Source organism: Platalea leucorodia (genome assembly GCF_965183815.1).
Source record: "Platalea leucorodia genome assembly, chromosome: 6".
NCBI lineage: Eukaryota > Metazoa > Chordata > Aves > Pelecaniformes > Threskiornithidae > Platalea > Platalea leucorodia.
In genome coordinates, this window is record NC_138828.1 from 86,482,356 (window position 1) to 86,509,628 (window position 27,273).

At 71.8% G+C, this 27,273-nt stretch overlaps 3 protein-coding genes across 4 annotated transcripts; all 3 read left to right on the top strand.

Moving 5' to 3' along the window:
• Positions 1-391: 391 nt before the first annotated feature.
• Positions 392-10,270, top strand: CPXM1 (carboxypeptidase X, M14 family member 1; the record flags this gene model as incomplete). The annotated part of the gene is given in 15 exon segments (XM_082315920.1): positions 392-866; positions 2,299-2,406; positions 3,119-3,228; positions 3,834-3,973; positions 4,048-4,132; positions 5,644-5,794; positions 5,957-6,045; positions 6,177-6,300; positions 6,994-7,190; positions 7,283-7,462; positions 7,666-7,963; positions 8,036-8,175; positions 9,200-9,217; positions 9,219-9,303; positions 10,008-10,270. Coding segments are annotated over 15 exon segments (2,463 nt in total).
• A 562-nt stretch (positions 10,271-10,832) lies between these two features.
• On the top strand, positions 10,833-16,052 carry LOC309592496 (uncharacterized protein). Its single transcript, XM_082315922.1, has 5 exons — positions 10,833-10,872; positions 12,043-12,728; positions 13,935-14,025; positions 14,118-14,310; positions 14,869-16,052. The coding sequence occupies exons 2-5, from the start codon at positions 12,051-12,053 to the stop codon at positions 15,566-15,568; spliced, it is 1,662 nt and encodes a 553-aa protein (XP_082172048.1). The 5' UTR covers positions 10,833-10,872; positions 12,043-12,050; the 3' UTR covers positions 15,569-16,052.
• Positions 16,053-17,095: 1,043 nt separating this feature from the next.
• On the top strand, positions 17,096-26,971 carry VPS16 (VPS16 core subunit of CORVET and HOPS complexes). 2 transcript variants are annotated; one of them, XM_082315961.1, is made up of 24 exons: positions 17,096-17,253; positions 17,497-17,585; positions 17,747-17,844; positions 18,592-18,720; positions 19,082-19,226; positions 19,293-19,408; positions 19,672-19,794; positions 20,521-20,576; positions 20,782-20,871; positions 21,457-21,551; positions 22,350-22,426; positions 22,646-22,777; positions 22,886-23,013; positions 23,389-23,424; positions 23,638-23,746; positions 23,818-23,952; positions 24,052-24,160; positions 24,428-24,525; positions 24,613-24,717; positions 25,196-25,273; positions 25,494-25,663; positions 25,793-25,889; positions 26,051-26,154; positions 26,457-26,971. In XM_082315961.1, the coding sequence occupies exons 1-24, from the start codon at positions 17,201-17,203 to the stop codon at positions 26,599-26,601; spliced, it is 2,517 nt and encodes an 838-aa protein (XP_082172087.1). In that variant the 5' UTR covers positions 17,096-17,200; the 3' UTR covers positions 26,602-26,971. The 2 variants fall into 2 exon arrangements, 1 of the variants encoding a protein (XP_082172087.1); XR_014228598.1 differs by lacking the exons at positions 26,051-26,154; positions 26,457-26,971 and having other exon boundaries at positions 25,165-25,273.
• The last annotated feature ends 302 nt before the right edge of the window (positions 26,972-27,273 follow it).

Below are 27,273 nucleotides of genomic sequence, written 5' to 3' on the forward strand. Positions count from 1 at the left end.
GCCGGCAGGGACAGGGTGGCCCTGGTGTCCCCTGTTCGGGGGGGCTCCGGGAGCAGCCGGTCACACGGGGGGGGACACTTTGGGCAGCCCGGCGGGACCCCTGCCCTGCCCGGCCGGAGCGGTGCGGTGCGGGCAGCGTGCGGGCAGCGGTGCGGGCAGGGGCACTTTGCCTGTTGGGGGGGCAGCGGGGCGGCGGGGTGGGAGCGTCCGTGACCGGCCCGGCTCCGCCACGGCCCCCAGCGCCCGGGGCCCCCCCATCCCCGGGGGTCCCGGCCGGGCGGGGCGGGGAGGGGCGGCGAGAGCGGCGGGGGAGGGCCGGGGCAGGCAGGGCCGGGCAGGCAGCGCCGGGGCAGGCAGGGCCGGGGCCGCTCCGCTCCGCTCCGCCGCGGCCATGCTGGGGCTGCCCCTCGCCCCGCCGCCGCCGCTGCTGCTGCTGCTGCTGCTGCTGCTGCTGGGCCCCCCGCCGCCCCCCGCCCGGGCGGCGCCCACCGCCGCCTCCCCCCGCCCCCGGGGGCTGCCCGCCGCCCCCGCCGAGCCCGGCCGCCCCGGCGCCACGGGGATGGGCACCGCCACCGGACCCCCTCCGACCACGACCGGACCCCCCAAAGGCCCCGGGGCGGGACCCCCGAGGGGCACCGGGACGGGACCCCCGAGGGGCGCGGCACCGAGCCCCCCCCCGACCACGACCGGACGCCCCCCGACCACGACCGGACCCCCCAAAGGCCCCGGGGCGGCCCCCCCCAGGGGCCCCAGGGCGAGCACCGCCCCCAGCCCCACGGGCTCCCCCCCGGGGGGCAGCGCGGCCCCCGCCAGCCCCGGTCCCCCCCAGCGCGGGCGGCTGGAGCGGGGCGGCCCCGGGGCCCCAGGTAGGAGCGGGGCCGGGGGTGCGGGGGGGTGCGCAAGAGGGGGGGTGCACACAGCTGTGTGTGTGTGCAGGGAGGGGGGTGCACGGCTGTGCGTGCACGGCTGTGTGTGCACAAGCGTGTGTGTGTAGGGACGGGGGTGCACGGCTGTGCGTGCACAAGCGTGTGTGTGTAGGGACGGGGGTGCACGGCTGTGTGTGCACAAGTGTGGGTGTGCAGGGAGGGGGGTGCACGGCTGTGCGTGCACAAGCGTGTGTGTAGGGACGGGGGTGCACGGCTGTGTGTGCACAAGCGTGTGTGTGCAGGGAGGGGGGTGCACGGCTGTGCGTGCACGGCTGTGTGTGCACAAGCGTGTGTGTGTAGGGACGGGGGTGCACGGCTGTGTGTGCACAAGCGTGTGTGTGCAGGGAGGGGGGTGCACAAGTGTGGGGAGGGTGCACACGCTGTGTGTGCAGGGAGGGCTGTGCGCAGCTGTGTGTGCACAAGTGTGTGTGTAGGGAGGGGGGTGCACAAGTGTGGGTGTGTGCACAAGTGTGGGTGTGTGCAGGGAGCGGGGTGCACAAGTGCCTGTGTGCACGGCTGTGTGTGCATGGCTCTGTGTGTGTGTGCATGGCTGTGTGCAGAGGAATGCATGCGTGCAGGGGTGTGTGTGCACGGCTGTGCGTGCACGGCTGTGTGCAGAGGAATGTGTGTGCACAAGTGTCGGTGTGCACAGCTGTGTGTGCAGAGGGATGTGTGCACCACCGTGTGTGTGCACGGCTGTCTGCAGAGGAATGTGTGTGTGTGCAGGGATGTGTGTGCACAACTTTGTGTGTGTGTGTGCACAGCTGTGTGTGCACATGGCTGTGTGCAGAGGAATGTGTGTATGCAGGGGGGTGTGTGTGTACGTCTGTGTGCGTGTGCGCAGCTGGGTGCAGAAGAATGTGTGTGCACAGCTGTGTGCAGGGATGTGTGCGCACAGCTGTGTGCAGAGGAATGTGTGCACGGCTGTGTGTGCAGGGATGTGTGTGCACAACTGTGTGTGTGGAGGGGAGGGGCTTAAAGCATGTGTGCACAGGGGTGCGTGTGCACGTGTGTGTGTTTGGTCGTGTGTGTGCGAGTACAGACGCGTGTGTCTTGTGTGTGTATCTGTGCACCAGCGTGTCTGAGCGTGCACCCTGCATCTGCACGCATTTGTGCCATTTCTGCGTGCACGTGCCCTGCGTTTGCGTGTTTGTGCGTGTGTGCACGGGTGCGTGCACGCGTGTGCAGGGGCCGTGCGCCCCTGCGGGGCTGTGCGGGGTGAGGGGGTGCCCTGGGGCCTCCCCGCGAGCGCCGGGGGCCGTGTGCGGGGCGGGGGGGTGCAAGGGCGCCCGGGTCCCCGAGGGCGGGCGGGCCCCTGCCCCGGGTGCTGCGTGGTGGCCCCGCAGCCCGGGGGTCCCTCTGCCCCCTCCAGCCCCGGCGCCCCGGAAGAAGCTGGTGCGGGTTAAAGTCGTGAGGAAGAAAGTGGTGAAGAAGAAGCCGAAGGCTCCGGCCAAGGAGGCGGCCGCTCCGCAGGAGCCTCGTACGTACGCTCGGCACCGCGGGATGGGGCACACACGCGTGCGCGCACACCTCCGCGCCACGCACGCGCCTCCACGCCGCGCGCGCACGCCGAGTCCAGCGTGGGCCGGGTGCTCGGGGGGGCACGGCCACCGCCCCGGCCACACACGCGTGGGCCCCGCGCTGTCACGCACCCTGCGCGGGCACGGCGGCCGCCCTGTGCACGCACCCTGCAAACCGTGTGCACGCGTGCATGCACCCACACGTGTGCGGACGCGCACCTGTCCTGCTGTGAGGACGCCCCCCTCACCCCCCGCTGTCTTCCCTGCCCCTCTGCGTGACGCAGAGTGGGGTTTGCGTGACGCAGAGTGGGGTTTGCCCTGGCCGTGGTCGTGGCTGCGGTCGTGGCTGCGGCTGTGGCTGTGGCCACGGGGCCTGGCTGCGTTCCTGCGCTGGGGGCTGGAGCCCGGGGTCTCTCCCGTGCGTTCGGGTCTGGTCCCGCAGAGCCTGGGAGCGGGGCCGGGGTGGGCAGCGGGCAGGGAGCCGGCGCAGGCAGGGCTGCTGCACCTCGCCGGGCGGGCACGTGTCCTGTGGCACGGCACGGCATGGCACAGCATGGCATGGCACGGGACCTGCCAGGCGTTGTCCCCGGGCACAGGGAGAGGGGCGCAGGGAGGAGGGACCCCTGCACGGGGGTCTCTGAGCGAGCCCGGCCCCCCCTGCTCTGCCCCCAGAGTGCCCCCCCCTGGGGCTGGAGTCCCTGCGGGTGCTGGACTCCCAGCTCCGAGCCTCCAGCGACAAGCGCTACGGCCTGGGCGCCCACCGCGGGCGCCTCAACATCCAGGTAGGACGTGCAGCGTGTGCGTGGTGTGTCCTGCTTGCATGGCGTGTGGCGTGTGGGTGGCATGTGCATGGCATGTGTGCACTGTGTGCATGGCGTGTGTGTGGCGTGGTGGGTGCGCGGTGTGCGCATGGCATGTGCGTGGTGTGTGCCGTGTGCACACGGCGCGTGCACGGGGTGTGTGTGATCTTCGCATGGCGTGTGGCACACGCGTGGCATGTGTGCTGCGCGCATGGCAAATGCCGTGTGTGCGTGGCGTGTGCGTGGCGTGTGCATGGCGCACGTGTAGCAGGGGCTCTCCAACGTGGACCCCTCCAGCCTCGCCGTGGCCGGCGGGAGCCAGGCCTGCCGGCAGTGCCGGGTTCCTCTGCATGGCGGACGGGGCGGGGGGCTCGGCCACGGCCCCTCGAGGGGTCCCGTTAAACCCGGGACTTGGTCTGCCACCCAGGCGGTGCCATGCAGCTCAGAGCGCTGTCCCGGTGCCGCTGCCGTGCCGGTGCCGCACGGGCGCAGCTCCTCGCGGGACCACGGGCCGGGGGCTCGCGGGCAGAGGGGACGTGCCCCGGGCAGGGCCCTGCATCCCCCTCCCGTCCCTGACCCCCCCGCAGTCCGGGCTCTACGACGGCGACTTCTACGACGGCGGCTGGTGCGCGGGGCAGGAGGACACGGAGCAGTGGCTGGAGGTGGATGCCCGCGGGCTCACCAACTTCACTGGCGTCATCACCCAGGGGCTCAACTCCATCTGGACGTAAGGCGCCGGGCAGGGCCAGCGCCGGGGGGCCGGGCGGGGGCCGGGACCCCGCTGACTCTCTCCCCATGCAGGTACGACTGGGTGACGTCCTACAAAGTCCAGGTCAGCAACGACACGCACACATGGCAGCCGTGCCGCAACGGCACCGAGGAGGCGGTAGGTGCCCGCGGGGAGCAGCCCTGGTCAGGGGTGGTGGGAGCGGGGACCCCCGGCACCCCCAGCCCACCTGGCTCCCCGAGCAGAGCCAGGGCCCGGGGATTAACCGTGCCGGGGGGGTTAACCGTGCCGGCTGGCGCTGGGCTGGGGCCCGGCTCTGTTGCCTTTGGCCTCCCCACCCGTGAGCGTCCTCCAGCGCTTCGCCCCGGGCACCCGGCACAAAGGCTGCTTGTCCCCGGCTGCCGCCCCGGCCGCCTGCCAGGCCCCGCCGGTGCCCGCGCGTGAGTGCGGCGGGGGCACACGTGGGTGTGCTCGGCGCTGCGTGGCACGGCTGGCTGTGCCCGAAGGCGAACACGGCAGCCTGGTGCTCGGGTGCGCGTGTGTGCGTGCTGCACGCACGGGGTCACGCCGAGGTGTGAGGACGGAGGGGCCGTGCAAGCACCCCAGGGTGTGCACGCGTGTGTGCGGGGAGGCGTGAGACGAGGGGGCGGCCAGAGCCAGCCATGCTGCTCCCACGGCCAGCTTGGCTACCAGTGCTTGGCGTCCCTGTGCCATGGCTGTGCCGGGGCAGGTTTGGGGGTCCCTGTGCCATGGCTGTGCCATGGCTGTGCTGGGGCAGGTTTGGGGTCCCTGTGCCATGGCTGTGCCGGGGCAGGTTTGGGGTCCCTGTGCCATGGTTGTGCCAGGGCAGGTTTGGGGTCCCTGTGCCATGGCTGTGCTGCAGCAGATTTGGGGGTCCCTGCGCCATGACTGTGCCAGGGCAGGTTTGGGGTCCCTGTGCCGGGGCTGTGCCGGGGCAGGTTTGGGGTCCCTGTGCCATGACTGTGCCAGGGCAGGTTTGGGGTCCCTGTGCCATGGCTGTGCCGGGGCCGGTTTGGGGGTCCCTGCGCCATGACTGTGCCAGGGCAGGTTTGGGGTCCCTGTGCCATGACTGTGCCAGGGCAGGTTTTGGGGTCCCTGCGCCATGGTTGTGCCAGGGCAGGTTTGGGGTCCCTGTGCCAGGGCTGTGCCGGGGCAGGTTTGGGGTCCCTGTGCCATGGCTGTGCCGGGGCTGGTTTGGGGGTCCCTGCGCCATGACTGTGCCAGGGCAGGTTTGGGGTCCCTGTGCCATGGCTGTGCCAGGGCAGGTTTGGGGGTCCCTGCGCCATGACTGTGCCAGGGCAGGTTTGGGGTCCCTGTGCCGGGGCTGTGCCGGGGCAGGTTTGGGGTCCCTGTGCTCATTCCTGGGGACCCTGCTGGAGACCCTCCCCTCTTGGTGCTGGGGTGGCGGCACCGTGGAGGCTCCGGGTGCTCGGCGGTGCCGGGCTCAGGGCCCCCCGCCCCGCAGCCCTGCGCCTGCTCCTCATTAGGGGCTGGAGGGGGGCCAGGGGAGGCCAGGGCCAGAAGCGGCTGCGGCGCCTGTAACCCTTTGGGCCCCGGCGGGCGGCTCTGCTGCAGCCCCCATCCCCGCAGCCCCCCGCTGGTTCCCCCCGGCACAGAGACCTGCAGGGCTGCGTCCATCCGTCCCCCAGATCTTCCCTGGGAACAAGGACCCCGAGACACCGGTGCTCAACCTGCTGCCCTCGCCGGTGGTGGCACGCTACCTGCGCATCAACCCCCAGACCTGGTTCCCGAATGGCACCATCTGCCTGCGGGCAGAGGTCCTGGGCTGCCTGCTGCCAGGTGGGTGCCCGCTGCCCGCCACCCGCCACCCCTTGCCCCGACCCGCGAGCACCCAGGACGGGCGCGCTCTGCCGGAGCCGTCCCTGGGGCTGGGGTCCGGGCTGTTCCCGCGTCCCAGGGTCTCTGACCTTGTCCCCTCTCTGCCGGGCCGGCTCCTCACAGACCCGAACAACATCCACTCCTGGCACAGCCAGCCCCTGCCCACCGACAAGCTGGATTTCCGCCATCACAACTACAAGGAGATGAGAAAGGTGCCCTCCCTGCAGCCCCGGCATGGGGCTGGGGGTCTCCGCGCCCCTGGGGGCACCCCAGTGTGGGGCTGGGGGTCTCTGCACCCTTGGGTGCTCCCGGACCCTGACCCAGAGCGCCGTGCCCTCCCCAGCTGATGAAGCGGGTGAACGACGAGTGCCCCGACATCACCCGCGTCTACAGCATCGGGAAGAGCTACCTGGGCCTCAAGATGTACGTCATGGAGATCTCCGACAACCCCGGGCAGCACGAAGTGGGTAGGTGCCCTGCGGCTCCGGGGCAGGGAGGGAAGGTGACAGCTGGGGTGGCCAGGGACACCCAGGCTGGTGCAGGATGGGGACGGGGTGGCCGGGGGCACCCAGGCTGGTGCAGGATGGGGACGGGGTGGCCATGGATGCCCAGGCTGGTGCAGGATGGGGACCGGGTGGCCAGGGGCACCCAGGCTGGTGCAGGATGGGGACGGGGTGGCCATGGATGCCCAGGCTGGTGCAGGATGGGGACCGGGTGGCCAAGGACACCCAGGCTGGTGCAGGATGGGGACAGGGTGGCCATGGATGCCCAGGCTGGTGCAGGATGGGGACCGGGTGGCCAGGGGCACCCAGGCTGGTGCAGGATGGGGATGGGGTGGCCGGGGACACCCAGGCTGGTGCAGGATGGGGACAGGGTGGCTGGGGACACCCAGGCTGGTGCAGGATGGTGACAGAGACACCAGGGATGCCCACGCTGGTGCAGGCTGGGGACAGGGTGGCCAGGGGCACCCAGGCTGGTGCAGGATGGGGATGGGGTGGCCGGGGACACCCAGGCCGGTGCAGGATGGGGACAGAGTCACCAGGGACACCCAGGCCGGTGCAGGATGGGGACAGGGTCACCAGGGATGCCCAGGCTGGCATGGGGCACGGAGGACCGGGGCGGCCGGGGCCCCCGCTGCCACCAGGCGCTGTGCCCGGCAGGCGAGCCGGAGTTCCGCTACGTGGCGGGGATGCACGGCAATGAGGTGCTGGGCCGGGAGCTGCTGCTCAACCTGATGGAGTACCTGTGCCGGGAGTTTCGGCTGGGCAACCCCCGCGTGGTGCAGCTGGTCACCGAGACCCGCATCCACCTCCTGCCCTCCATGAACCCCGACGGCTACGAGACCGCCTACAAGCTGGTAGGGTCGGGCTGCCCGGTCCCGGGGTGCTGAGCACCGACCCGCCGCAGGGCCCTCCGGCGCCGGTTCCCGGTGACCCCGTCCCCCGGCAGGGCTCGGAGCTGTCGGGCTGGGCCATGGGCCGCTGGACCTACGAGGGCATCGACCTCAATCACAACTTTGCCGACCTCAACACGGCGCTGTGGGACGCCGAGGACAACGACCTGGTGCCCCACGAGTTCCCCAACCACTACATCCCCATCCCCGAGTACTACACCTTCGCCAACGCCACGGTGAGCCCGGCCCCGCGGGCACCCCGAAACCCGCCTCTCCTCCTGCCCCCGCGCGCCTGGGTGATGCCCACCCGTGGGCGACAGGCCTGCGGGCTCTCGGCCGTGCGCCCTGAGGAGGGGGTGACGGGAGCTTTTCCCCTGGCCCGGCGGGGGTTTTGGCACCGGGACCCGCCACGGCCCCCTCTGACGCGGGGTCCCCCCAGGTGGCCCCCGAGACGCGGGCGGTGATCGACTGGATGCAGCGGTACCCCTTCGTGCTGAGCGCCAACCTGCACGGCGGGGAGCTGGTGGTCACCTACCCCTTCGACATGACCCGCACCTACTGGAAGGCGCAGGAGCTGACCCCCACCGCCGACGACGGGGTCTTCCGCTGGCTGGCCACCGTCTACGCCACCTCCAACCTGGCCATGGCCAGCGAGGAGCGGCGCCTCTGCCACTACGATGACTTCATGCGCTTCGGCAACATCATCAACGGGGCCAACTGGCACACGGTGCCCGGCAGTGAGTGGGGGGCTGGGGGGGGGGGGGGGGCGGCCGGGGACCCCCCCGACACCTCCTCCCCATCTTGCACAGGCATGAACGACTTCAGCTACCTGCACACCAACTGCTTCGAGATCACGGTGGAGCTCTCCTGCGACAAGTTCCCGCACGCCTCCGAGCTGCCGGCCGAGTGGGAGAACAACCGGGAGTCCCTGCTGCTCTACATGGAGCAGGTGGGGGACGGGGACCCCCGGGGGTCCCGGGAGGGGGGGACGTGCTGCGGGGTCCCACCGGGAGCCTGGGCACCACGGGGTCGGGCTCTCGGCAGGGGCTGAGCAGATGGCAGCAGGACACGGCTCGGGGGTCCCCAAACGCCCCCGAGGCTCCGTGTCCCCCCTGCGCCCCCCATGGGCACCTCCACGGGCACGGAGCATGGGCTCGGTGCCACCTCCATGAGCACGGAGCGTGGCCGCGGCGTCACCTCCGTGGGCACGGAGCGTGGGCTCAGTGCCACCGCCACGGGCACGGAGCGTGGCCGCGGCGTCACCTCCGTGGGCACGGAGCGTGGGCTCGGTGCCACCTCCATGGGCACGGAGCCTGGGCTCGGCGTCACCTCCGTGGGCACGGAGCGTGGGCTCAGTGCCAGCTCCACGGGCACGGAGCGTGGCCTCGGCGTCACCTCTGTGGGCACGGAGCATGGGCTCGGTGCCACCTCTACGGGCACGGAGCGTGGGCTCGGCGTCATCTCCGTGGGCACAGAGCATGGGCCCAGTGCCACCTCCGTGGGCATGGAGCGTGGCCGCGGCGTCACCTCCATGGGCACGGAGCGTGGGCTCGGTGCCACCTCCGCGGGCACGGAGCGTGGGCTCGGCGAGTGCCCCGGGCCCAGGGCAGGCGCGTGCCAGGCGCGGTGCAGACGGGCACCCACGCGTGCGTGCGGCCTGCGGGGCGCCTGTGCTCCTGCACACGTGGAGCCGGTGTGCCCACGCGGGGTGCACGTGCTGCCTGCGAGGGTTCGTGCGTGCAGGGCGCGTGTGCCGGCGTCGTCCGTAGCGCGCCTGTGCCGTGGGTGCGTGCTGCGTGCCACGCGTGCCGTGGCACCGTGCCCGGCGCCGGGGTCTGGGCACAAACAGCACCGGGTGTGGCTGAGGGTGGCACACGTGGGTGTGTGCACACATGGGTGTGTGCACGTGTGTGTGCGTGTGTGTGCCGCCTGCACGCCCGCCCGGTGACGCCCGCTCCGGCCGCGGTCCCCAGGTGCACCGCGGGATTAAGGGGGGTGGTTCGGGACAGAGACACGGAGCAGGGCATCGCCAACGCCATCATCTCTGTGGACGGCATCAACCATGACGTCCGGACGGGTACGGGGGGACAGGGATGGGGACAGGGACGGGAATGGGATGGGGACAGGATAGCGTTGGGGATGGGGGTGGAAATAGGATTAGGCTGGGAATGGGGATGGGGGCAGGAATGGGATTGGGGATGGAGATGGGGAGGGAATGGGGATGGGAATGGGATGAGGTTGAGAATGGGGATGGGATGGGATGGGGGCAGGAATGGGATTGGGGATGGAGATGGGGAGGGAATGGGGATGGGAATGGGATGAGGTTGAGAATGGGGATGGGATGGGACAGGGACAGGAATAGGATGGAGGTGGGATGGGAACAGGATTGGGAATGGGGATGGGATGGGGACAGGAATGGGATTGGGAATGGGAAGAGGGTTGGGGATGGGAATGGGATGGGGATAGGAATGGGGATGAGAACAGGAATGGGATTGGGGATAGGAAGGGATTGGGGATGGGGATGGGAATGCGATGAGGTTGGGAATAGGGATGGGGACAGGAATGGGACTGGGACTTGGGATGTGCATGGCAATGGGATGGGGATGGGAATGGGATGAGGCTGGGAACGGGGATGGGGACAGGAATGGGACTGGGGATGCTCATGGCAATGGGATGGGGATGGGGACGGGAATGGGATGGGGACAGGGACTTGGCCGGGGCAAAGGCGCGTGGCAGCACCGCGGCCCCGCGGGGCCCCTGACGCCCGCCCCGCCGCCGCAGCCTTCGACGGGGACTACTGGCGGCTGCTGAACCCGGGGGAGTACGAGGTGACGGCGCGGGCCGAGGGCTACGAGGCGGCCACGCGGCCGTGCCGCGTCTCCTACGAGAACGTGCCCACGCCGTGCAGCTTCCGCCTGGCGCGGGCGCGGCGGCAGCGGGCGCGGGGGCGGCAGCCGGGGGGGTCCCGCCTGCCCCCCGACCTGCTGCTGCGCCTGCGACGCCAGCGCCTGCGCCGCCTGCGCGCCCACCGCCCTGCGGCCTGACCGGGGCCGGGGAGGGGAGCGGGGGGGGCTGCCCCGGGGCCGCGGGCTCGGTGCGGGGGGCCGGGGGGCTGCGGCCCGCGCCGGCGGCGGGGCCGGGAAGGCGCGGGGGGCCCGCGGGGGCCCGGGTGCGGCGCGGTGCTGCGGCGTGGCCGCTGTGCGGGACGCCTCCCAGTAAAGCCGCCTGTGCTGCCGCCGCGCCTGCTGCCGGGGCTCTGTGGCGGCGACGGGACGGGGCCCGATCCTGGCCCGGGGGGGGGGGGGGGGGCGGGGACGGGCGGTGGCTCCGGGAGGCCCCGCCCCTCGGGAGGCCCCGCCCACCCTCGGCACCGCCTCCCGGGGGGCTCCGCCCCATTGGCCCCGCCCCTTGCCCTGAAAGTCAATGGCGTCTCGGCGCCCTGGCTCCGCCCCTTCGCCACGCCCCCTCTCGGTGCCCTGCCCACGTGACCAGCTGTCCCGCCCCCCGCCGCCTCTCGCTTGGCGCCTATTGGCTCGCGGCGGCGGGAGGGGCGTTCCCCCCGGCAGTGGCGGCGGCCAATGGGCTGCCGGGCTCTGGCAGCGTCAGGCGGGCGCTGGCGGCGGCGCGGGTGCGGGCGGAGGGCGCGGTGAGCGGGGGCGGGGCCGGGGGCACTGCGGGGGGGGGCTGTGGGGTGCTGGGACCATGGGGGGGCACTGGGAGGGGGGGCTGTGGGGTGCTGGGACCATGGGGGGGCACTGCGGGGGGGGCGCCATGGGGTGCTGGGACCATGGGGGGGCACTGCGGGGGGGGCGCCATGGGGTGCTGGGACCATGGAGGGGCACTGGGAGGGGGGGCCGTGGGGTGGCTGGGATGGAGGGGGGCACGGGGAGGGGGGGCCGGGGGGTGCTGGGACCATGGGGGGGCAGTGGAGGGGGAGTCATGGGGTGCTGGGACCGGGGGGGGGCACTGGAGGGGGGATCCGGGGGCTGCTGGGACTGTAGGGGGGCACTGGGGGGAGTCCGGGGGGTGCTGGGACCATGGGGGGGCACTGGTGGGGGGGTCTGTGGGGTACTGGGACTGGAGGGGTCACTGGAGGGGGGCCGGGGGGTGCTGGGACCATGGGGGCACGGTGGGCGTCCATGTAAGGGGTGTTCCCTGGGGTGCTGAGATGGGGAGGGGGCACTGGGAGTCCACGGAGGGGGGGTCTGTGGGGTGCTGGGACCATAGGGGGGGCACTGGGGTGGGGACATGGGGTGCTGGGACCAGGGGGAGGAACTGGGGGGGGTTCTGTGGGGTACTGGCACCATGGGGGGTCCACAGAGAGGATTCTGAGAGGTGCTGGGACCGTGGGGAGGCACTGGGGGGGGCTGTGGGGTGCTGGGACTGTGGGGAGGCACTGGGGGGGTTCTGTGGGGTGCTGGGACTGTGGGGAGGCACTGGGGGGGGCCGTGGGGTGCTGGGACTGGGGGGGGGGGGTCAGTGGGGTGCTGGGACCACAGGGGGACACTGGAGGGGGGATCTGTGGGAGACTGAGGGGGCCCGGGGGGGCGAGGTGGGGTGACTTGCATGGAGCTGGGGGATCCCTGCGGGGGGTAGCGGAGAAGGGTCCCTCGGGGGTAGCGGGGGCAGGACAGGCCCCTGGGGTGCGAGGGGGTGTCTGCGGGTGGGCTGGGGTGCTCTGTGGGATGGGGGGGGTCTGTGGGGCTGGGGGCGGCCGCTGCCTTGTCCGCAATGGCCCAGCGCCTGCGGGACCCCCAAGCCGGCCCCAGCGGTGGGGGACGCTTACCGGGGCTGAGCCCCCCCCGCTCCGCCCCAGCGCGCACCATGGCGGAGTACCGGATCCGGCCCTACCGCGATGAAGACTACGAGGCGGTGCGCGAGGTCTTCGCCACCGGCATGAGCGAGTACGCGCCGGCGCTGTGCCTGCACGTCCTGCGGCAGCCCTGGGCGCTGCTGGCGCTGGGCTGCACCTTCGGCCTGCTGCTGGCCAGCGCCCGCTCCCTGCTGCTGCCCGTCCTGGCCCTCACCCTGCTGCTGGCCCTGGCCCGGCACCTCCTGGGCTGCGCCTGGAGCGCCTACATCGACCGCTGCCTCGGGGACGACCTGCGGGACATCGGGGCCGCCTACGCCGAGAGCGCCGGCGCCCGGTTCTGGGTGGCGGAGGCGGACGAGCGGGTGGTGGGCACGGTGGGCGTGCGGCCGGTCGACAACGGCGGCGCCGCCGCCACCGACGGGGAGCTGGTGCTGAAGAGGATGTCGGTGCGGAAGGACTACCGGGGCTTGGGCATCGCCACGGCGCTGGGCCGCACCGCGCTGGCCTTCGCGCGGCAGCGCGGCTGCCGGGCCGTGGTGCTCAACACGCTGATGCTGCAGCACGAGGCTCGCGCCCTTTACGAGCGCCTGGGCTTCCGCCAGCACCGCCGCTACGTGCTGCCCACTGCCTACGGCCGCCTGGCCAACTGCACCGTCACCACCTACCGCTACGACCTGTCCGGCGCGCCCTGAGCCCTGCCGCGGCCCCGGGGAGGGTGGGCATCGCGGCACCGGCACGGCCAGGCGTGGGGGCCGAGGGGCAGCGGGGGAGCCCGTGCCCGGAGCCCCGCCGTGCTGGCTGCGCCGCGGGCTGCTGCTCTTGACCGTGCCTGCCGGACACGGCGCTGCCGCGGGGCGCTGGGCCCCCCGGCTCGTGCCCTGCCACGCAGCCGTGCGGGCGTTGCTTCTCAGGGAGTGTGCTGCACGCCGGCGCGGGGGGTAGGGACCCCCGTGCCCCGTGCAGTGGGGGGCTGTGGGGTGCAGAGGAGGGGCCGGGGCAGCCGCCCCCACCCCGCCGGGGTTTGGCTTGCCGGGGGGAGGCTGTGCCCTGCCTGGCCCTGATGCCCCCCTGCGCCCTGGGGGGTACGTGGCCGCCCGAGGGAGACCCCCAGCTGTGTCCCCCTCTGGCTGCTCCACGGTGCCTGCGGGTCGGGTGCTGGCCCCGTACGAGGCGAAGAAATAAAGGACCATCCGCAGCGCTGGGCTGGGTCGTTCTTCCCCCGCTAGCACAGGGCCACCCCGGTGGGATGATGGGGGTCCCCGGCACCCCAAGGACCCCCGCGGCATACCCATGGGAAGGGTCTGGTATGGACGGTACCCACCCGGACCCACGGGCGTCACCGTAAGGCCACGGGGACGACCCTCCCGTGTTTCCCCCAGACCCCCGTGCCAGTGGGCACCCCGGGGTGGGGGACGGTGGTCAGCCGGTTGCCAGCCGGTCCCGTGGGGTGAGGACACCCGCTCCTGCGGGCTGGCCGTCCCCAAGGGCTCCTTGTGCCCCCGCCTTGGACCCCGGTGGCCTTCGCTCAAGGGATGAAAGGTGACACGGTCATAAAACGAGCCCCAGCCTCCTGGCAGGGAGCCTGGCCGCACCGGGCACCGCCGCTGCCTGCGGTGGGGTCCGAAGTCCCCAGTGGGGCTCAGCCCACTGCCCCCCCCCCCCCCCCCAAAGGGGAGCTCGGGGTGGAGGGGGCTGCAGCAAAGGGGTTAAACATGCCACGGTGGGGGTCCGGTGCCGAAGCATCTCCGTTTGGCAGGGACGGGGGTCCCGGGCAGTGGCGGGGGACGGGCTCTGCCCGTCCCCCGCCACTGCCCGGGTTCCCCGTCCCTGCGCAGAAGCAGCCCCCCCCTCATCCCCCCCAGCGGAGGCTGAGCGTGACCCCATAACCTCGGCAGGGTTTATGGCAGCGTTCCGCCATCGGCGGGGGTGGCACTTCCCCTTTCGGCGCCTGCGCTTGCCGCGTCTCCGGAGCTACCGTCAACCTGGGTAAGGGCCAAGCCGGGGGTACAGCCCGGTGCCGTTACCGGTGCTTCCCCCCGAGACGGGGGAGACCACCGAGGGTTGCAGAACGATGGGCTGAACGGAGCCGGCATCTTTCTGCGGCAGCGGTGGCAGCTGCCGGCACAGGCCAGCGCCGGGGCTGCGGGAAGCAAAGGCCCCCCCCACCGTGCACGGCGGGTTGCCGGACCCTGGGGGTCTGGCAAGGGACCCCCCCTCTTTGCCAGCGGACCTGCACAGCTGTGGTCCCCGGTTTGCGGAACGGCAGAGCCGGTAGCAGCGGCGGGGGGGGTGCGGGGTGCCGGGACCCCGGGATGGGGGGGGGCTGAGGCCACGCTCCCCCTTAGGCCCCGGTAACACGGCCGGTGCAGGGTTTCCAGCAGCTTGGGGCCCCCAACCCCTTCCCCGGGGCAGGGGCACAAGCCCGCGGCGTGGCCCGAGCAGCCCCCGGGGGTCCCTGTGCCCGTCACCCCCTGCCATCTCCCTTTGCCCTGCTCCTGCCACGGCACCGAGGGGTTCATGGGATCCCCGGGTGGTCGGGGGGTTGGGGCAGGAACCCCGCAAGGGGCTGGGGGCCAGCGCTCCCCGATGCCCACCCCAGGCAAGGCTGGTGACGGTGATTTTTAGTGAGAAGAGGGCAATTGTGCCGGCGGGGCGATGCAGAGCGCAGGCTGGTGCCCAGCCGGCGGCGGCTAACGCGGCTGCACGGTGCTCAGGCAGCGACTCCCACCCGTTCGCCAGCTGTGCCGTCCCGGCAATGGGGTCTGGGGATGCTCCGGGGGTCCCCATCCGAGGCGGGCACTGCCCTGACGCCCCCGTGCCGCGCCGCAGGTGCTGGCAGCCCATGGCGTCCTACCGCATCCGGCAGTACCGGGACCAGGACTACGACGCCGTGCGGACCCTCTTCGCCCGCGGCATCTTGGAGCACACGCTGGCCGGCTACCGCCACGTCCTGCGCTCAGCGCGGGCGAAGCTGGCGCTGCTGGTCCTCTTCGTGGCGGTGCGGGCGGCTGCCGGCTACTGGGTGCTGGGGCTGGGGGCCGTGACGCTGGCGCTGGTGGCCGCCTGGTTCCTGGTCCGCTCCTTCAGCACCTCCTACGTGCAGCAGGCGCTGAGCACCGACCTCCGCGACATCCCCGCCAGCTACCTGCGGGCGCCCGACTCCTGCTTCTGGGTGGCGGAGGCCGGGGGGGCCGTGGTGGGCATGGTGGCCGTGGCACCGCCGCTGGACCCGGCAGAGAGAGGGGTGGCCTTGGAGCTGAAGCGAATGTCGGTCAGCAAGGACTACCGGGGCCGGGGCATCTCCAAAGCGCTCTGTGGGGAGGTGCTGCGCTTCGCCCGGGCGCGGGGGTACGGGGCGGTGGTCCTCTCCACCTCCATGGTGCAGGTGGCGGCCCAGCGGCTCTACGAGGGCCAGGGCTTCAGGAAGGTGGGTGCCTTCAGCCCCTCGCTGCTCGGCAGCCTCCTCTGCTTCCAGATCTTCCACTACCGCTGCGACCTGCCCGGCCGCACCGCGACCCCGCCACACTAGGCACCGCCACGGCACCCCAACCCCGGCACGTGGGGCACCGCCACGGCACCCCAACCCCGGCACGTGGGGCACCGCCATGGCACGCTTGACCCCAGCCTTGGCACATGAGGCACCGCCACGGCACCCCAACCCCAGCACGTGAGACACCACTACGGCACCCCAACCCCGGCATGTGGGGCACCGCCATGGCACGCTTGACCCCGGCCCTGGCACGTGGGGCACCGCCACGTGGGGCACCACCATGGCACGCTTGACCCCAGCCCCGGCACGCGAGGTGCCGCCGCGGTGGCCCCCCTGACACCGACCCTGGCACGGTAGGCACCGCTGCAGCATCCCCGGCTCCGGCGCGCGAGGCACCGCCACAGCACACCTGACCCCAGCACGCGGGGCACCGCCGCGGCGCACGCATGGGGTCGGCAGTGGGGACGGCGGCTGCGCCTGGCCGGGGCTGCTGGGGCCTTTCCTGATTTTCTAGCAGTGAGAAATAAAGAGCGACCTGTGCGGCAGCCGCGTGGGTGCCTACCTGGGGCGTGTGCACGCGTGGGCGAGTCCGTGTTGCGCGCGCGTGCGCGTGCGTGCATGTGGCCGTGCGTGCATGTGCCTGCGAGCTTGCATACCTGCATGTGCCTGCATGTGCCCGTGCACGGCAGCCTGCCTGCGCCGCTGCCTGCGCCTGCTCCCCCCTGCCCGCCGGGCTGCCCGTGCCCCGGGGCCATCCCGGGGGGGACACCGCGGGGACAGGGGCACCCCGGTGCCCAGGGTGGGAGGACCCCCGTGCTGGGGACGGGGGGAACCAGGGACCCCCGGGGTGCTGGGGGGGCATACTGGGATGGCGGCAGGGGACACCCCGGGACAGGGGACACCCCCGGGACAGGGGACACCGTGAGGCAGGGGACACCCTGGGACAGGGGACACCTCGGGAGAGGGGACACCTCGGGGGAGGGGACACCCCCGGGACAGGGGATACCCCGGGGAAAGGGGACACCTCGGGGACAGGGGACACCTCGGGACAGGGGACACCCCGGGACAGGGGACACCCTGGGGAAAGGGGACACCTCGGGGACAGGGGACACCTCGGGACAGGGGACACCCCGGGACAGGGGACACCCTGGGGAAAGGGGACACCCAGGGACAGGGGACACCCCGAGGCAGGGGACACCCCGGGCCAGGGGACACCTCGGGAGAGGGGACACCTCGGGGGCAGGGGACACCTCGGGGACAGGGGACACCCCGGGACAGGGGACACCTCGGGGTCAGGGGACACCCCGGGACAGGGGACACCTCGGGAGAGGGGACACCTCGGGGGCAGGGGACACCTCGGGGACAGGGGACACCCCGGGACAGGGGACACCTCGGGGTCAGGGGACACCTTGGGGCAGGGGACACCTCGGGGACAGGGGACACCCCGGGGAAAGGGCGGCCGTGCCCTCACTGAAGATGGCGGCGTCGCCGACCCGCCGTGCCCTCACTGAAGATGGCGACGGTTCCTTTCCCCACCTCTCTCCCCGTGCCCTCACTCAAGATGGCGGCGGCCGAGCCGGCGTCGCGGCGGGGCGGGGCCGGCGGGCGGAAGCGCAGGCAGAAGCGCAGGCAGCGCCCGGGCCGGCGGCAGCGCCCGCACCGTCCCGCACCATGGACTGTTACACGGCCAACTGGAACCCGCTGGGCGAGGAGGCCTTCTACCGGTGAGGGGTCGGCGGCGCGGGGCGGCCCGGGCCCGGTGCCGGCCGGAGGCAGCCGCTCCCCGTCCCCGGGGCCGGCCGGGGGGTCCCGGGGCCGGCTGCGGGCTGCTCGGGCGTTCTCAGGGCTGGTCACGGGCCTTGGGGCCGGCTGGGGGGTCCCGGGGCCGGTCAGGGAGTCCCCAGCGCCCCGCCATCCCTGGGTCTGCCGCCCGTCCGTCCATCCATCCGTCCGTCTGTCGCCCGCAGGAAGTTCGAGCTGTACGCCATGGAGTGGAACCTGAAGGAGGACCTGCGGGACTGCCTGGTGGCCGCCGCCCCGTACGGGGGGCCCATAGGTAGGGCCGTGCCCCGGCCCCCCGGGAGCCCGCGCTGGGGCGGGAGCCCCGGGATCGGGGCTGTCCCGGGGCCGCGGCGGTGGCGGCTCAGCGGCCCTGTCCCATCCCGTCCTGTCCCGTCCCATCCCATCCCATCCCATCCCGTCCCATCCCGCCCGCAGCGCTGCTGAAGAACAACGCCCGGAAAGAGAAATCCCCCAGCGCCCGCCCGCTGCTGGAGATCTACTCGGCCTCGGGGCTTCTCCTGGCCAGCGTCCCGGTGAGCTGCCCCTCTTCTGGGCTGCGCCCCGAGTGCTCCGTGAGGTCCGTGGCGTGCCGGGGGGCTCGGGACAGCCCTGGCTGCCCCCCCGGACAATGCCGGAGGCTGTAGGTCTCTGCCCCTCGCAGCGATAAACCCGCATGCGGGGGGGCTGCGGAAGGGCTCGCCGGCGGCACCGAAGGCTGTGTGGCTGGGTTACCCGGTGAATCACCGGGCTGCGAGGCCGGCCGTCACCTCTGCCTGCGCCACTCGCTTGCGTGCCCTTGGGCAGCTCCTCTGGTCTCTCCGTGGGGATGCGGGATGCTGCCGTGTGTCCTCGGCACCCGAAGCTCCCCGGGGCGATGGCTCCGCGCCGCTCCCGCAGCCCCCTGAAGGCTTTGGAGGAGCCGCTCGGGAGCGGTGGTGTGTGCGAGGGGACAGGGAGAGCTGCAGGGAGGGGGAGGCTGCCCAGCCCTGGGAGGAGGGGACGGGGTGGGGACGGGAGCAGCAGCGTTGGCACCGCAGGAGCATCCCCCCTTCCCCGCTCTCCGGGGCTGGGGCGGGCACAGGGCAGCGAGGACGTGGAGGGACAGGGAGAGCTGCTGCAAGCGCAGGGCCCTGCAGAGCCAGGGCAGCGCCATATCACAGCTGCAGACGCCCAACCGTGGCCGTTGGCTTCACGTACATCTCCTGGAGGGAAATCTCTGGGGCTGGGCCGGCCGGGAGGTGGGCAGCCCTGTAATGGCCTCACGTGTCTCCTGCCTGCAGTGGAAGAGCGGCCAGCTGGTGCAGCTGGGCTGGACGGCCAGCGAGGACCTGCTGTGCATCCAGGAGGACGGCACCGTTCTCATCTACAACCTCTTCTGCGAGTTCAAGCGCCACTTCAGCATGGGCAACGTGAGTGGGGCGGGACGGGGAGCGCAAGAGATGCCCGGGGCTGGGTTTGTGCGACGGAGAAGTGAGCTGAGCACTCCCCCAGCCCCGTGGGCCACGGTGGGGAGCCTGGGGCTCTCCCAGCCTCCCTGCAGGCCTGCCTGCCTTCAGGAACGAGCTGACAACTGTCCCCGTGGCCCCTGGGGCCAGAATTATCCCCTCCTCGCTGCAGGAGCGAGGCCTGTCTGAGCTGGGACACCTGCGTCAGTGCAGCACAGGGCTGGGCTCGCTCCTCCCGGGGGCGGTTTCGTTCCCAGAGCAGCGGCAGCGCGGTGCCGAGCCCTGGCTGCCCCGGCCCGGGCCCAGCTCTCTCTCCGTGGCACAGGAGGTGCTGCAGAACCACGTGCTGGAGGCGAAGGTCTTCCACACGGAGTACGGCACCGGCGTGGCCATCCTCACCGGGGCGCACCGCTTCTCCCTGACCACCAACATCGACGACCTGAAGCTGCGCAGGATGCCCGAGGTTCCCGGTGCGTCCCCTCCCCGCTGCCCCGCGCTCCGGCCGGGCGCGGGGGCCTGACGCTGGTGCCTGGCAGGTCTGCAGAAGCCACCCTCCTGCTGGGCCGTGCTGTCCCAGGACAGAGTCACCATCGTCCTGCTGGCGGTCGGGCAGGACCTCTACCTCCTGGACAACACCTCCTGCTCCGTGGTGGTGAGTGAGCCACGGCGGGCGTCCGCAGGGAGCAGGGCGGGCTGCAGCCCCTGTCCCACGGGTGGGTGGGTACAGCAGGGACATCTGGGCCCGTCCTGGCCGGGGGCAAAGGGGTGAGGATTGAGCAGGCGCAGGGTGGAAAGGGATACCCCGGCTCTGACCAGCCCTCAGCCCCTTACGCAGCGTCGGTGACGGCGTGCGGCACGTCCTGTGTCCCCAGAGCGTGCCCCCCAGGCGTCACCCTCTCCTTTTCCCCGTCCCAGACCCCGCCTGGCATGAGCCCCTCCGCCGGCACCTATCTGCAGATGGCCGTCTCCTTCAACTACCGCTGCCTGGCGCTCTTCACCGACACCGGCTACATCTGGATGGGGCTGGCCACGCTGAAGGTGAGCGTCTCCCTTCCCTCCCCGTCGCGGGGTGTTGGGGTGCCGGCCCACCCCTCTCTCCCTGTCTGGCAGCCAGATCCGGCAGGGTGGGTGCCCACGGAGGTTCCTTCGGGGTCCCCACGGACTCGGGTGTGCAGGTCAGCCTCGCAGTCACAGTTCTGTTACGTCCGTGCCCAAACTCGGTGGTTCTGGTACTGTTCCTTGGGTAGGCTCAGCCTCATCACCCCTGCTGGCGTGGTCACCTCGGCGTAGGGGCCCTGCTTGCGAGTCTCCATTCTGCCCTGCCAATTCCCCCGCGCTGTGGGGCTCCTGCTGGTGAGGTGTGGGTCGCCTCCCATGCCCGCCCGGACCAGTCCTTCTCCTTTCGCCCTCGGTCACTTACTGGCTCTCAGTCGAACACAAGCAGCTTCTTGCTCTACATGCAGTCAAGCTGTGTGCCACAGCAGCGGAGGAATGTTTCTTACGCTCGTTTTAAGTGCTTACACAGTGTCCTCGCCCTTTGGCTGCGGCAGCGGCAGCCCTGGCTGCCTCCAGAGCTGGAGATGGGGCCGGGTGCTCCTGCAGGACCCGCTCACACAGCAGCACCCGCGCTCCCGATGCCCAGCGCAGCCTGGTCTGTGCTGCTCATCCCCCGGCAGCTGCTCTCGGCGCGTGGCCCCGGCAGCACAGGCGATGCCGCCCGTCCCTGCGCCGCCGTCCCCCTGACCCAGCTCTCCCCTGCCACAGGAGAAGCTCTGCGAGTTCAACAGCAGCATCCGCTCTCCGCCCAAGCAGATGGTTTGGTGAGTGGTCTCTCCGCCAGCCTCCTCTGTCCCTGGCCATGCCCACCCGTGCTCCTCCGGTACCCTGAGCCTTTGCCGGGGTCTGCTCGGCTCTGCGGCCACCCCGCTGCCTCCCTGGGGCAAGAGGGACCCTCTCGCGTCCCCGCTCCAGGCGCGGGGGCTGCAGCTGGGCCAGGGTTAAGCCGGGGCTGGGGCTCCCTGGCAGGTGCATGCGTCCCCGGAGCCGGCAGCGCGCCGTGGTGGTGGCCTGGGACCGGCAGCTGATGGTGGCGGGGAACTCCACGGAGTGCATCCAGTATCCTTTGGGAAAGACATGTTGTTTGCGAAGGGCAGCCCAAACTGCAGGCCCTCCTTGGGCCACCGCCATCTCTGTCGTGGGCAAGGGGGGCTCCGGGAACACCAGTGGTGTCAGCGGCCCCCCAGGGCAGTCAGAGGAGGCTGGACTTGTTCCTCTCCTCTGCAGTTTTGTCACTATCTCCCCTGCGTGGCCCCGGCCAACCTGGTCCTGTACAGCAGCAAAAACCCCTCCTGTCTGCCCCCCAGCCCCTGCCCCCTTCTCCAAGCCCTCCTGCCGAGGGGATCCCGCTCCCCCTCGGCTCCGAGGGCAGCGCTGGTGCTGGCAGCCACCAAAGCGCTGTCCCTGCCGAGGTCCGGTCCCAGTTCCCCAAGGGCGAGGGCTGCCGTGGGTGGGGGGATTCCTGTCCCTCCCAGCTGCTGATCCCGTGCCCTGATGCCTCTCCGCGGAAAGGGGGGGGGCACGAGCCGGTGGGGATGGGGGCTCCAAGGGGTCGCTCCTTGGCATCGCTGGGGCTGGCCCTCGGCAGGGCTGGGCTGCCCCCAGAGCCGCTTTCTTCCCGCGAGCCCTTAGCGGGGAGCGCAGGTTTGTCCTGGATGAGGACTCCTACCTGGTGCCGGAGCTGGACGGGGTGCGGATCTTGTCTCGCACCTCCCACGAGTTCCTGCACGAGATCCCAGGTGAGACGGCGCCGGGTGGCGAGGCTGAGCGGGACCCCCCGCGCCCGGGCGGGCAGGTCTCTCCTGCACCGCTCTGCGCCCAGGATGCGGCCCGTGACGGTCCCCAGCTCTGGGGGGGAGGGCTCCGGCCTGCCCAGCCCTTTCTGGAGGCTGAGGAGGTGGCAAGGGTCCCGCGGCGGAGTAGAGCCGTGCCCTGAGCCCCACCAGTGCCTAGTGCAGGGCTCTGAACCCAGTCCCTCGCCTGGCCCTGGGCTCCCTCCTTCCCCAGCACCGTGCCAGTTCTGCTCCCCTGCTTTGCCATCTCTGCTGTGCCCCTGTCTCCCCCTCCTGCTGCCAGAGCCCCCGTGCTTTGAGCTGAGGCCTGGCACAGCTCAGCACAACTGTTCCTCACCTCCTGCCCTGCTGCCACCCTCGTGCTTCCAGAGCGGAGCTGCCCGGGAGCTGCTGTGGCTCTGCGGGGGGAATAGGTCCTTGGGCCCTGCGTGTCCTGGCAGCTGCCCCTGCCTCCGTCTGTTGGACCCTTGGGTTGGTGTTTACTGGGGGCTGCAGTCGCCAGGGCTGGAAGAGCGGCCCCGGGCTGTCCATCGACACGGCGCTGTCCATCGACACGGCTCTGCCCCGCTGCTCGGGCCGGCGGTGGCCGTGCTCCCACCCCGCCGAAGGACGGGGCCGCCACGGGCTCTCCTGGGGTCCCAGAGCTGCAGCAGGGACAGTGGGGGGGCGGGTTGCAGCGGGTGCAGGTGATGCGCCTGGGCCGGGGCAGCCTCTCACATGTCTTGTTTTTCCCCCCATCTGCAGAGGCCAGCCAGGAGATCTTCAAGATCGCCTCCATGGCCCCAGGGGCGCTTCTGCTGGAGGCGCAGAAGGAGTACGAGGTACGGCCCGCTGCCCCTCTCCAGGTCCTGCCGGCCCCTGAGGAGGCTGGGGTGGCTCCGATGCAAACCGCTGCCAGCGTTATCCTGCGGTGATGGGAAGGGGGAGATCCCGGAGGTCCCTGCTGGGGGTGAGGGCTCCCAGGGGTGCTGGGGCTCCCAGGGCTCACCCTGGCCGGCGAGCACCCCACCGCTCTCCCCACGGGCCGTGCTCCCCTGCAGAAGGAGAGCCAGAAGGCAGACGAGTACCTGCGGGAGATCAAGGACCAGAAGCTGCTCCCGGAGGCGGTGAGCCAGTGCATTGAGGCAGCCGGCTACGAGCACGAGCCGGACACCCAGAAGTCGCTGCTGAGGGTGAGCGAGGCGCAGGGAGGCTTTGACTGCGGCCGAAAGCATCTCCCTCCCGGCTGGCGGTTGTGCCGCGGCCGGCACAGCCTCAGTGCCGCACGCCTCTTCCCACAGGCAGCCTCCTTCGGGAAGTGCTTCATCGACAAGTTCCCCCCGGAGAGCTTCGTGCGCATGTGCCAGGACCTGCGGGTGCTCAACGCCATCCGGGACTACCAGATCGGCATCCCCCTCACCTTCACCCAGTATCCTCCGTGGGACGGTGCATGAGCGGTGACCCTGGGGCGTGTGCAGGATGTGGCCCAGGCGGGATCAGTGCTCTTTGGGGCTCCAGGCCCTGCCGGGGTGGAGCGAGACGGGGAGGAGAGAGCTGCAGAGCTGGTGGCCCCGCAGGGTTTGGGCCCCAGCTGTGCCCTGGGCCCCATGGCAGGGGTCTGTAGCTGAGACCTCTACGCTCATCACACCCCGCAGGGCTGGCCTGCGGTGCTGGCGGAGCCGGCCTGGCCCTGCGGCCATATGCGCCGGGGCTGGCTCGGGGGTGCTGCCAGGAGCGGGGCGGGCACCCAGCACGCGTTGCCTGTGCTCCGTGGGGTTTTGTGGTCCCTTGACTGTCCCCACAGATACAAGCGGCTCACCATCGAGGTCCTGCTGGACAGGTGAGGGTCCCCGTGAGCTGGGCACGACAGCCCCGTCCCCGAGCAGCCTGGGCTGAGGCGGTGTCCGGCCACGCTGCAGTCCCCATCCCCACGGTCTCTGTCCCCCTGGCCGGGCGCTGGGCAAGCTCGGAGCCCCCCGCGAGGCTGGCGGAGCTGCTCGACTCCTCGGACCCGCGTGGGGCCGTGCCGCTGACCCGCCATGTGCCACGCCAGGCTGGTCCTGCGGCGGCTCTACCCCCTGGCCATCAGGATCTGCGAGTACCTGCGCCTCTCGGAGATCCAGGGCGTCAGCCGCATCCTGGCCCACTGGGCCTGCTACAAGGTACGGAGGCAGCTCGGAGGGCTCTGCCCGTCCGGGGCCACGTGGAGACCTCTGCGCTCGTGCCCTTCCAGGTGCAGCAGAAGGACAAGTCCGATGAGGAGGTGGCCCACGCCATCAACCAGAAGCTGGGTGACACGCCGGGCATCTCCTACTCGGAGATCGCCGCCCGGGCTTACGACTGCGGCAGGACGGAGCTGGCCATCAAGGTCTCTTGGCTGGGGCCGTGGCACGTCTGGCTGGGCGGTGGGATGGCTGGGGGGTCACGCGCGGCGTCCACGCGCTGACGACCCCTCTGCCGCCTGCAGCTGCTGGAGTATGAGCCGCGCTCCGGGGAGCAGGTCCCGCTGCTGCTGAAGATGAAGCGGAGCAAGCTGGCCCTCAGCAAAGCCATCGAGAGCGGGGACACCGACCTGGGTAAGGGTCTGGGCTGGGCAGAGGAGGGGCTCTGCTGCGGAGGGGAGGGATTTGGGGTCTGGGGAAGCCTGTTCCTGGCTTTGTGCCTTGTGGGATGAGGGTGGCGGGAGCTGCTGGAGCCCCACGGGGCAGCGCTCGCCCTCAGCGTGGGGCTCTGCCCCGCGCCTGGCTGTCCCCTCGCTCCCCTCCCGGCGCTGCTCCCCGGGGCCAGCCCTGCGGGGGGCAGGGGCCCCGTCCCCCGCTCCCGAACCGCCCTGTCCGCCCCAGTCTACACCGTCGTGCTCCACCTGAAGAACGAGCTGAATCGCGGCACCTTCTTCATGACGCTGCAGAACCAGCCGGTGGCCCTGAGCCTGTACCGCCAGGTAGGGGCTGCCACCGCACGCCCGGTCCCCGGGAGCCACCGCGGTGCTTGTCCCCGTATGCCCTAACCTCCTCCCATCGCTTCCCAGTTCTGCAAGCACCAGGAGCGGGAGACGCTGAAGGACCTGTATAACCAGGACGACAATCACCAGGAGCTCGGCAACTTCCACGTCCACTCCAGCTACTCGGAGAAGGTTTGTGCCCGGCAGCGGCAGGAGGAGTGGGAAGGAAGAGCTGGCAGGCTCCGGGCTGGCTCCTCCTCGCCCAGGGAGCCACATGGCCAGGGAGAGGTGGCATGCTGGGGAAGGGGCAGGGGGGAATTTCACTGCCCCATGCAGCCCAGCAGCGCCAGGCGGGTGGTTGCAGCCAGGGGGGTTTCCACCCTCCCCACCTCGTACCCCAGGGCCGTTGTCCCCTCGGGGCTCTGTGCTGGCAGGCACCCAGCCTGTCCTGCCTGTGCCGGGGAGGTCAGGGTCCCAGGCAGGGCCCAGCGCTCTGCCCGTCTCTGGGGATCAAAGCAAAGCATTGCAGAGCCGGGGTTTTGCCTTGGCCGCGCCTCGGCACCAGACACCCCTCCTGCCCCACCTGGGGGGCTCCGAGGGTGCTGCCCCGTCCCTGCAATGTGGCATCCGTGCTGGCAGGGGGTGAGGTGGCCGTGCTCTCTGTCCTCAGCGCATCGAAGGGCGAGTAGGAGCTCTGCAGAACGCCCTGGACGAGTACTACAAAGCCAAGAACGAGTTTGCTGCCAAGGTGAGAGCAGCCGGGGCCGGGGAGGTGCCGCGGCGGGGCTGGGCAGGAGCAGAGCATCGCCGGCGGGCACGGGGCTTCGGCTGGGCCGCCTCCGCTGGACGTGGCACCGCAGGTCCCCCTGCCCTGCTCCGCGGCCGAGGCTGGGTGGGCTGCTGCCATCACTTGCTGGGGCAGGGACCCTCTGGGACGGGGAGCCTTCAGGCTGGCGCTTTGCCCCCAGGCCACAGAGGATCAGATCAAGCTCCTGCGGCTCCAGCGACACCTCCAGGAGGACTTTGACAAGCCCTATCTCGACCTCTCGCTGCACGACACCGTCTCCAACCTCATCCTGGACGGCCACCACAAGCGAGCCGAGCAGCTCTACCGGGAGTTCAAGATCCCCGACAAGAGGTCGGTCGCGGGGGGCTCCGCCGTGCAGGGCTGGGGGCTCACCCCGGGCGGGAGCCGTGCTGCGGGGCTGGGGTCGGGGGGCTGCAGGGCGCTGGCAGCTCGAGGAGCCGGCCTGACCTGCATCCCCAGGTACTGGTGGCTGAAGATCAGCGCCCTGGCCAACCGCGGGGACTGGGAGGAGATGGAGAAGTTCTCCAAGAGCAAGAAGTCGCCCATCGGGTACCTGGTAAGAGATTTCCCTGCTGGAGGGGGCCAGCCCTGCCCCGTGGGGCTGGGCCATGCCGTGGGGCGGCAGGAGGGCACCGCGTGGGGCGAGGGCTGAGCTGGGGGCCAGGAGGGCGCAGCAGCCAGCCCCCCGCCCTCCCACCCCGCTCCTCTCCTCTCCAGCCCTTCGTGGAGATCTCGGTGAAGCACCACAACCGCTATGAGGCCAAGAAGTACGCACCCCGCGTCACCCCCGAGCAGCGCGTCAAGGCCTTCGTCCTGGTGGGGTATGTCGGCTCGGCCCCGGGGGTGGCCGGGGGGCAGCCGGGGGTGCGTGGGGCAGGGTCGGAGCCCGCAGGAGCAGCCGGTTCCTCGTGCGGCGTGGCTGGGGACTTGGGGGGCTCAGGGGGAACCGGGGGTGGATGAGACCCCCGGGAGCACCCTGAGCCTCGTCCTCTGCAGCTGGTGGGGGCTGCCTGGGGTGCCCGCCCGTGCTGGGGCTGTGCCTCGGGGAGCGGGGGAGCGGCGGCTGGGGCTGCTGCCCCGCTCCCGTCCCCAGGCCGCCCCCAGCTCCCCGGCTCTGCCGCAGGGACCTGGACCAGGCGGCCGATGCCGCCATCGAGCACAAGAACGAGACGGAGATGAACTTCGTCCTGTCCAAGTGCACCGCCAGCACCGACGCCGCCGTGGTGGAGAAGCTGAACCGGGCCCGAGCCCAGCTCCTGAAGAAGTGAGCCGCAGGGCTGGGGGGCCGTGCCCTGGCCCCTTGCCCACCCTGTGCTCCGGGGGGGCTCCAGCCCTTCCCACGGGGGCCACTCGGGGCTTCTCAGCCCCGTCCCCCCGTCCCGGGCTCGCTGCTCCCCCGTGCCTCCCCCTTGCCGCGGGGTGTCTGTGCCCGGGGACGAGGGCGGCGGGGGGCGTCCGTGTCCTGCGCCAGCGCTGGGACGGGGCCGAGGTCTTCCTCGCTGGCTGCGAAACGCAGCAGCGGGGACCCCCCCGTGCCTGTGCGGCCCCCGCCCCACTGGGGGCAGGGGGGACCCCCACCCTCTCGCCGTGTAGCCCCCTCCCTTCTTGTTCAATAAAGAGGAGAGCTCGCTGTCCTGGCTCCTGCTAGCCCCCCCATTGGCACCCCCGGCCGGGGGGCTGCCGGCGGACCCCGCGCAGGGTTACGGGGGGCTGGAGGGCGTTCGTGGGGGCAGGGGGGTCTGGGGAGGGGCGCTGGGGGGGTGTGGAGGGGGGGGATCCCTGGGGGGGTGTGGAGGGGGGATCCCCGGGGGTCTCCGGGACTCTGCGGCGGGTCCTTGGGCGTTGGGGGGGGGGGGGGGGGTGTCCCCGCCTTGCCCGCCCGCCCGCTAGGGGGCGCTGCAGGGCTCGCCGCGGCCCCGCCTCTCCCGCCGCCGCGGTGC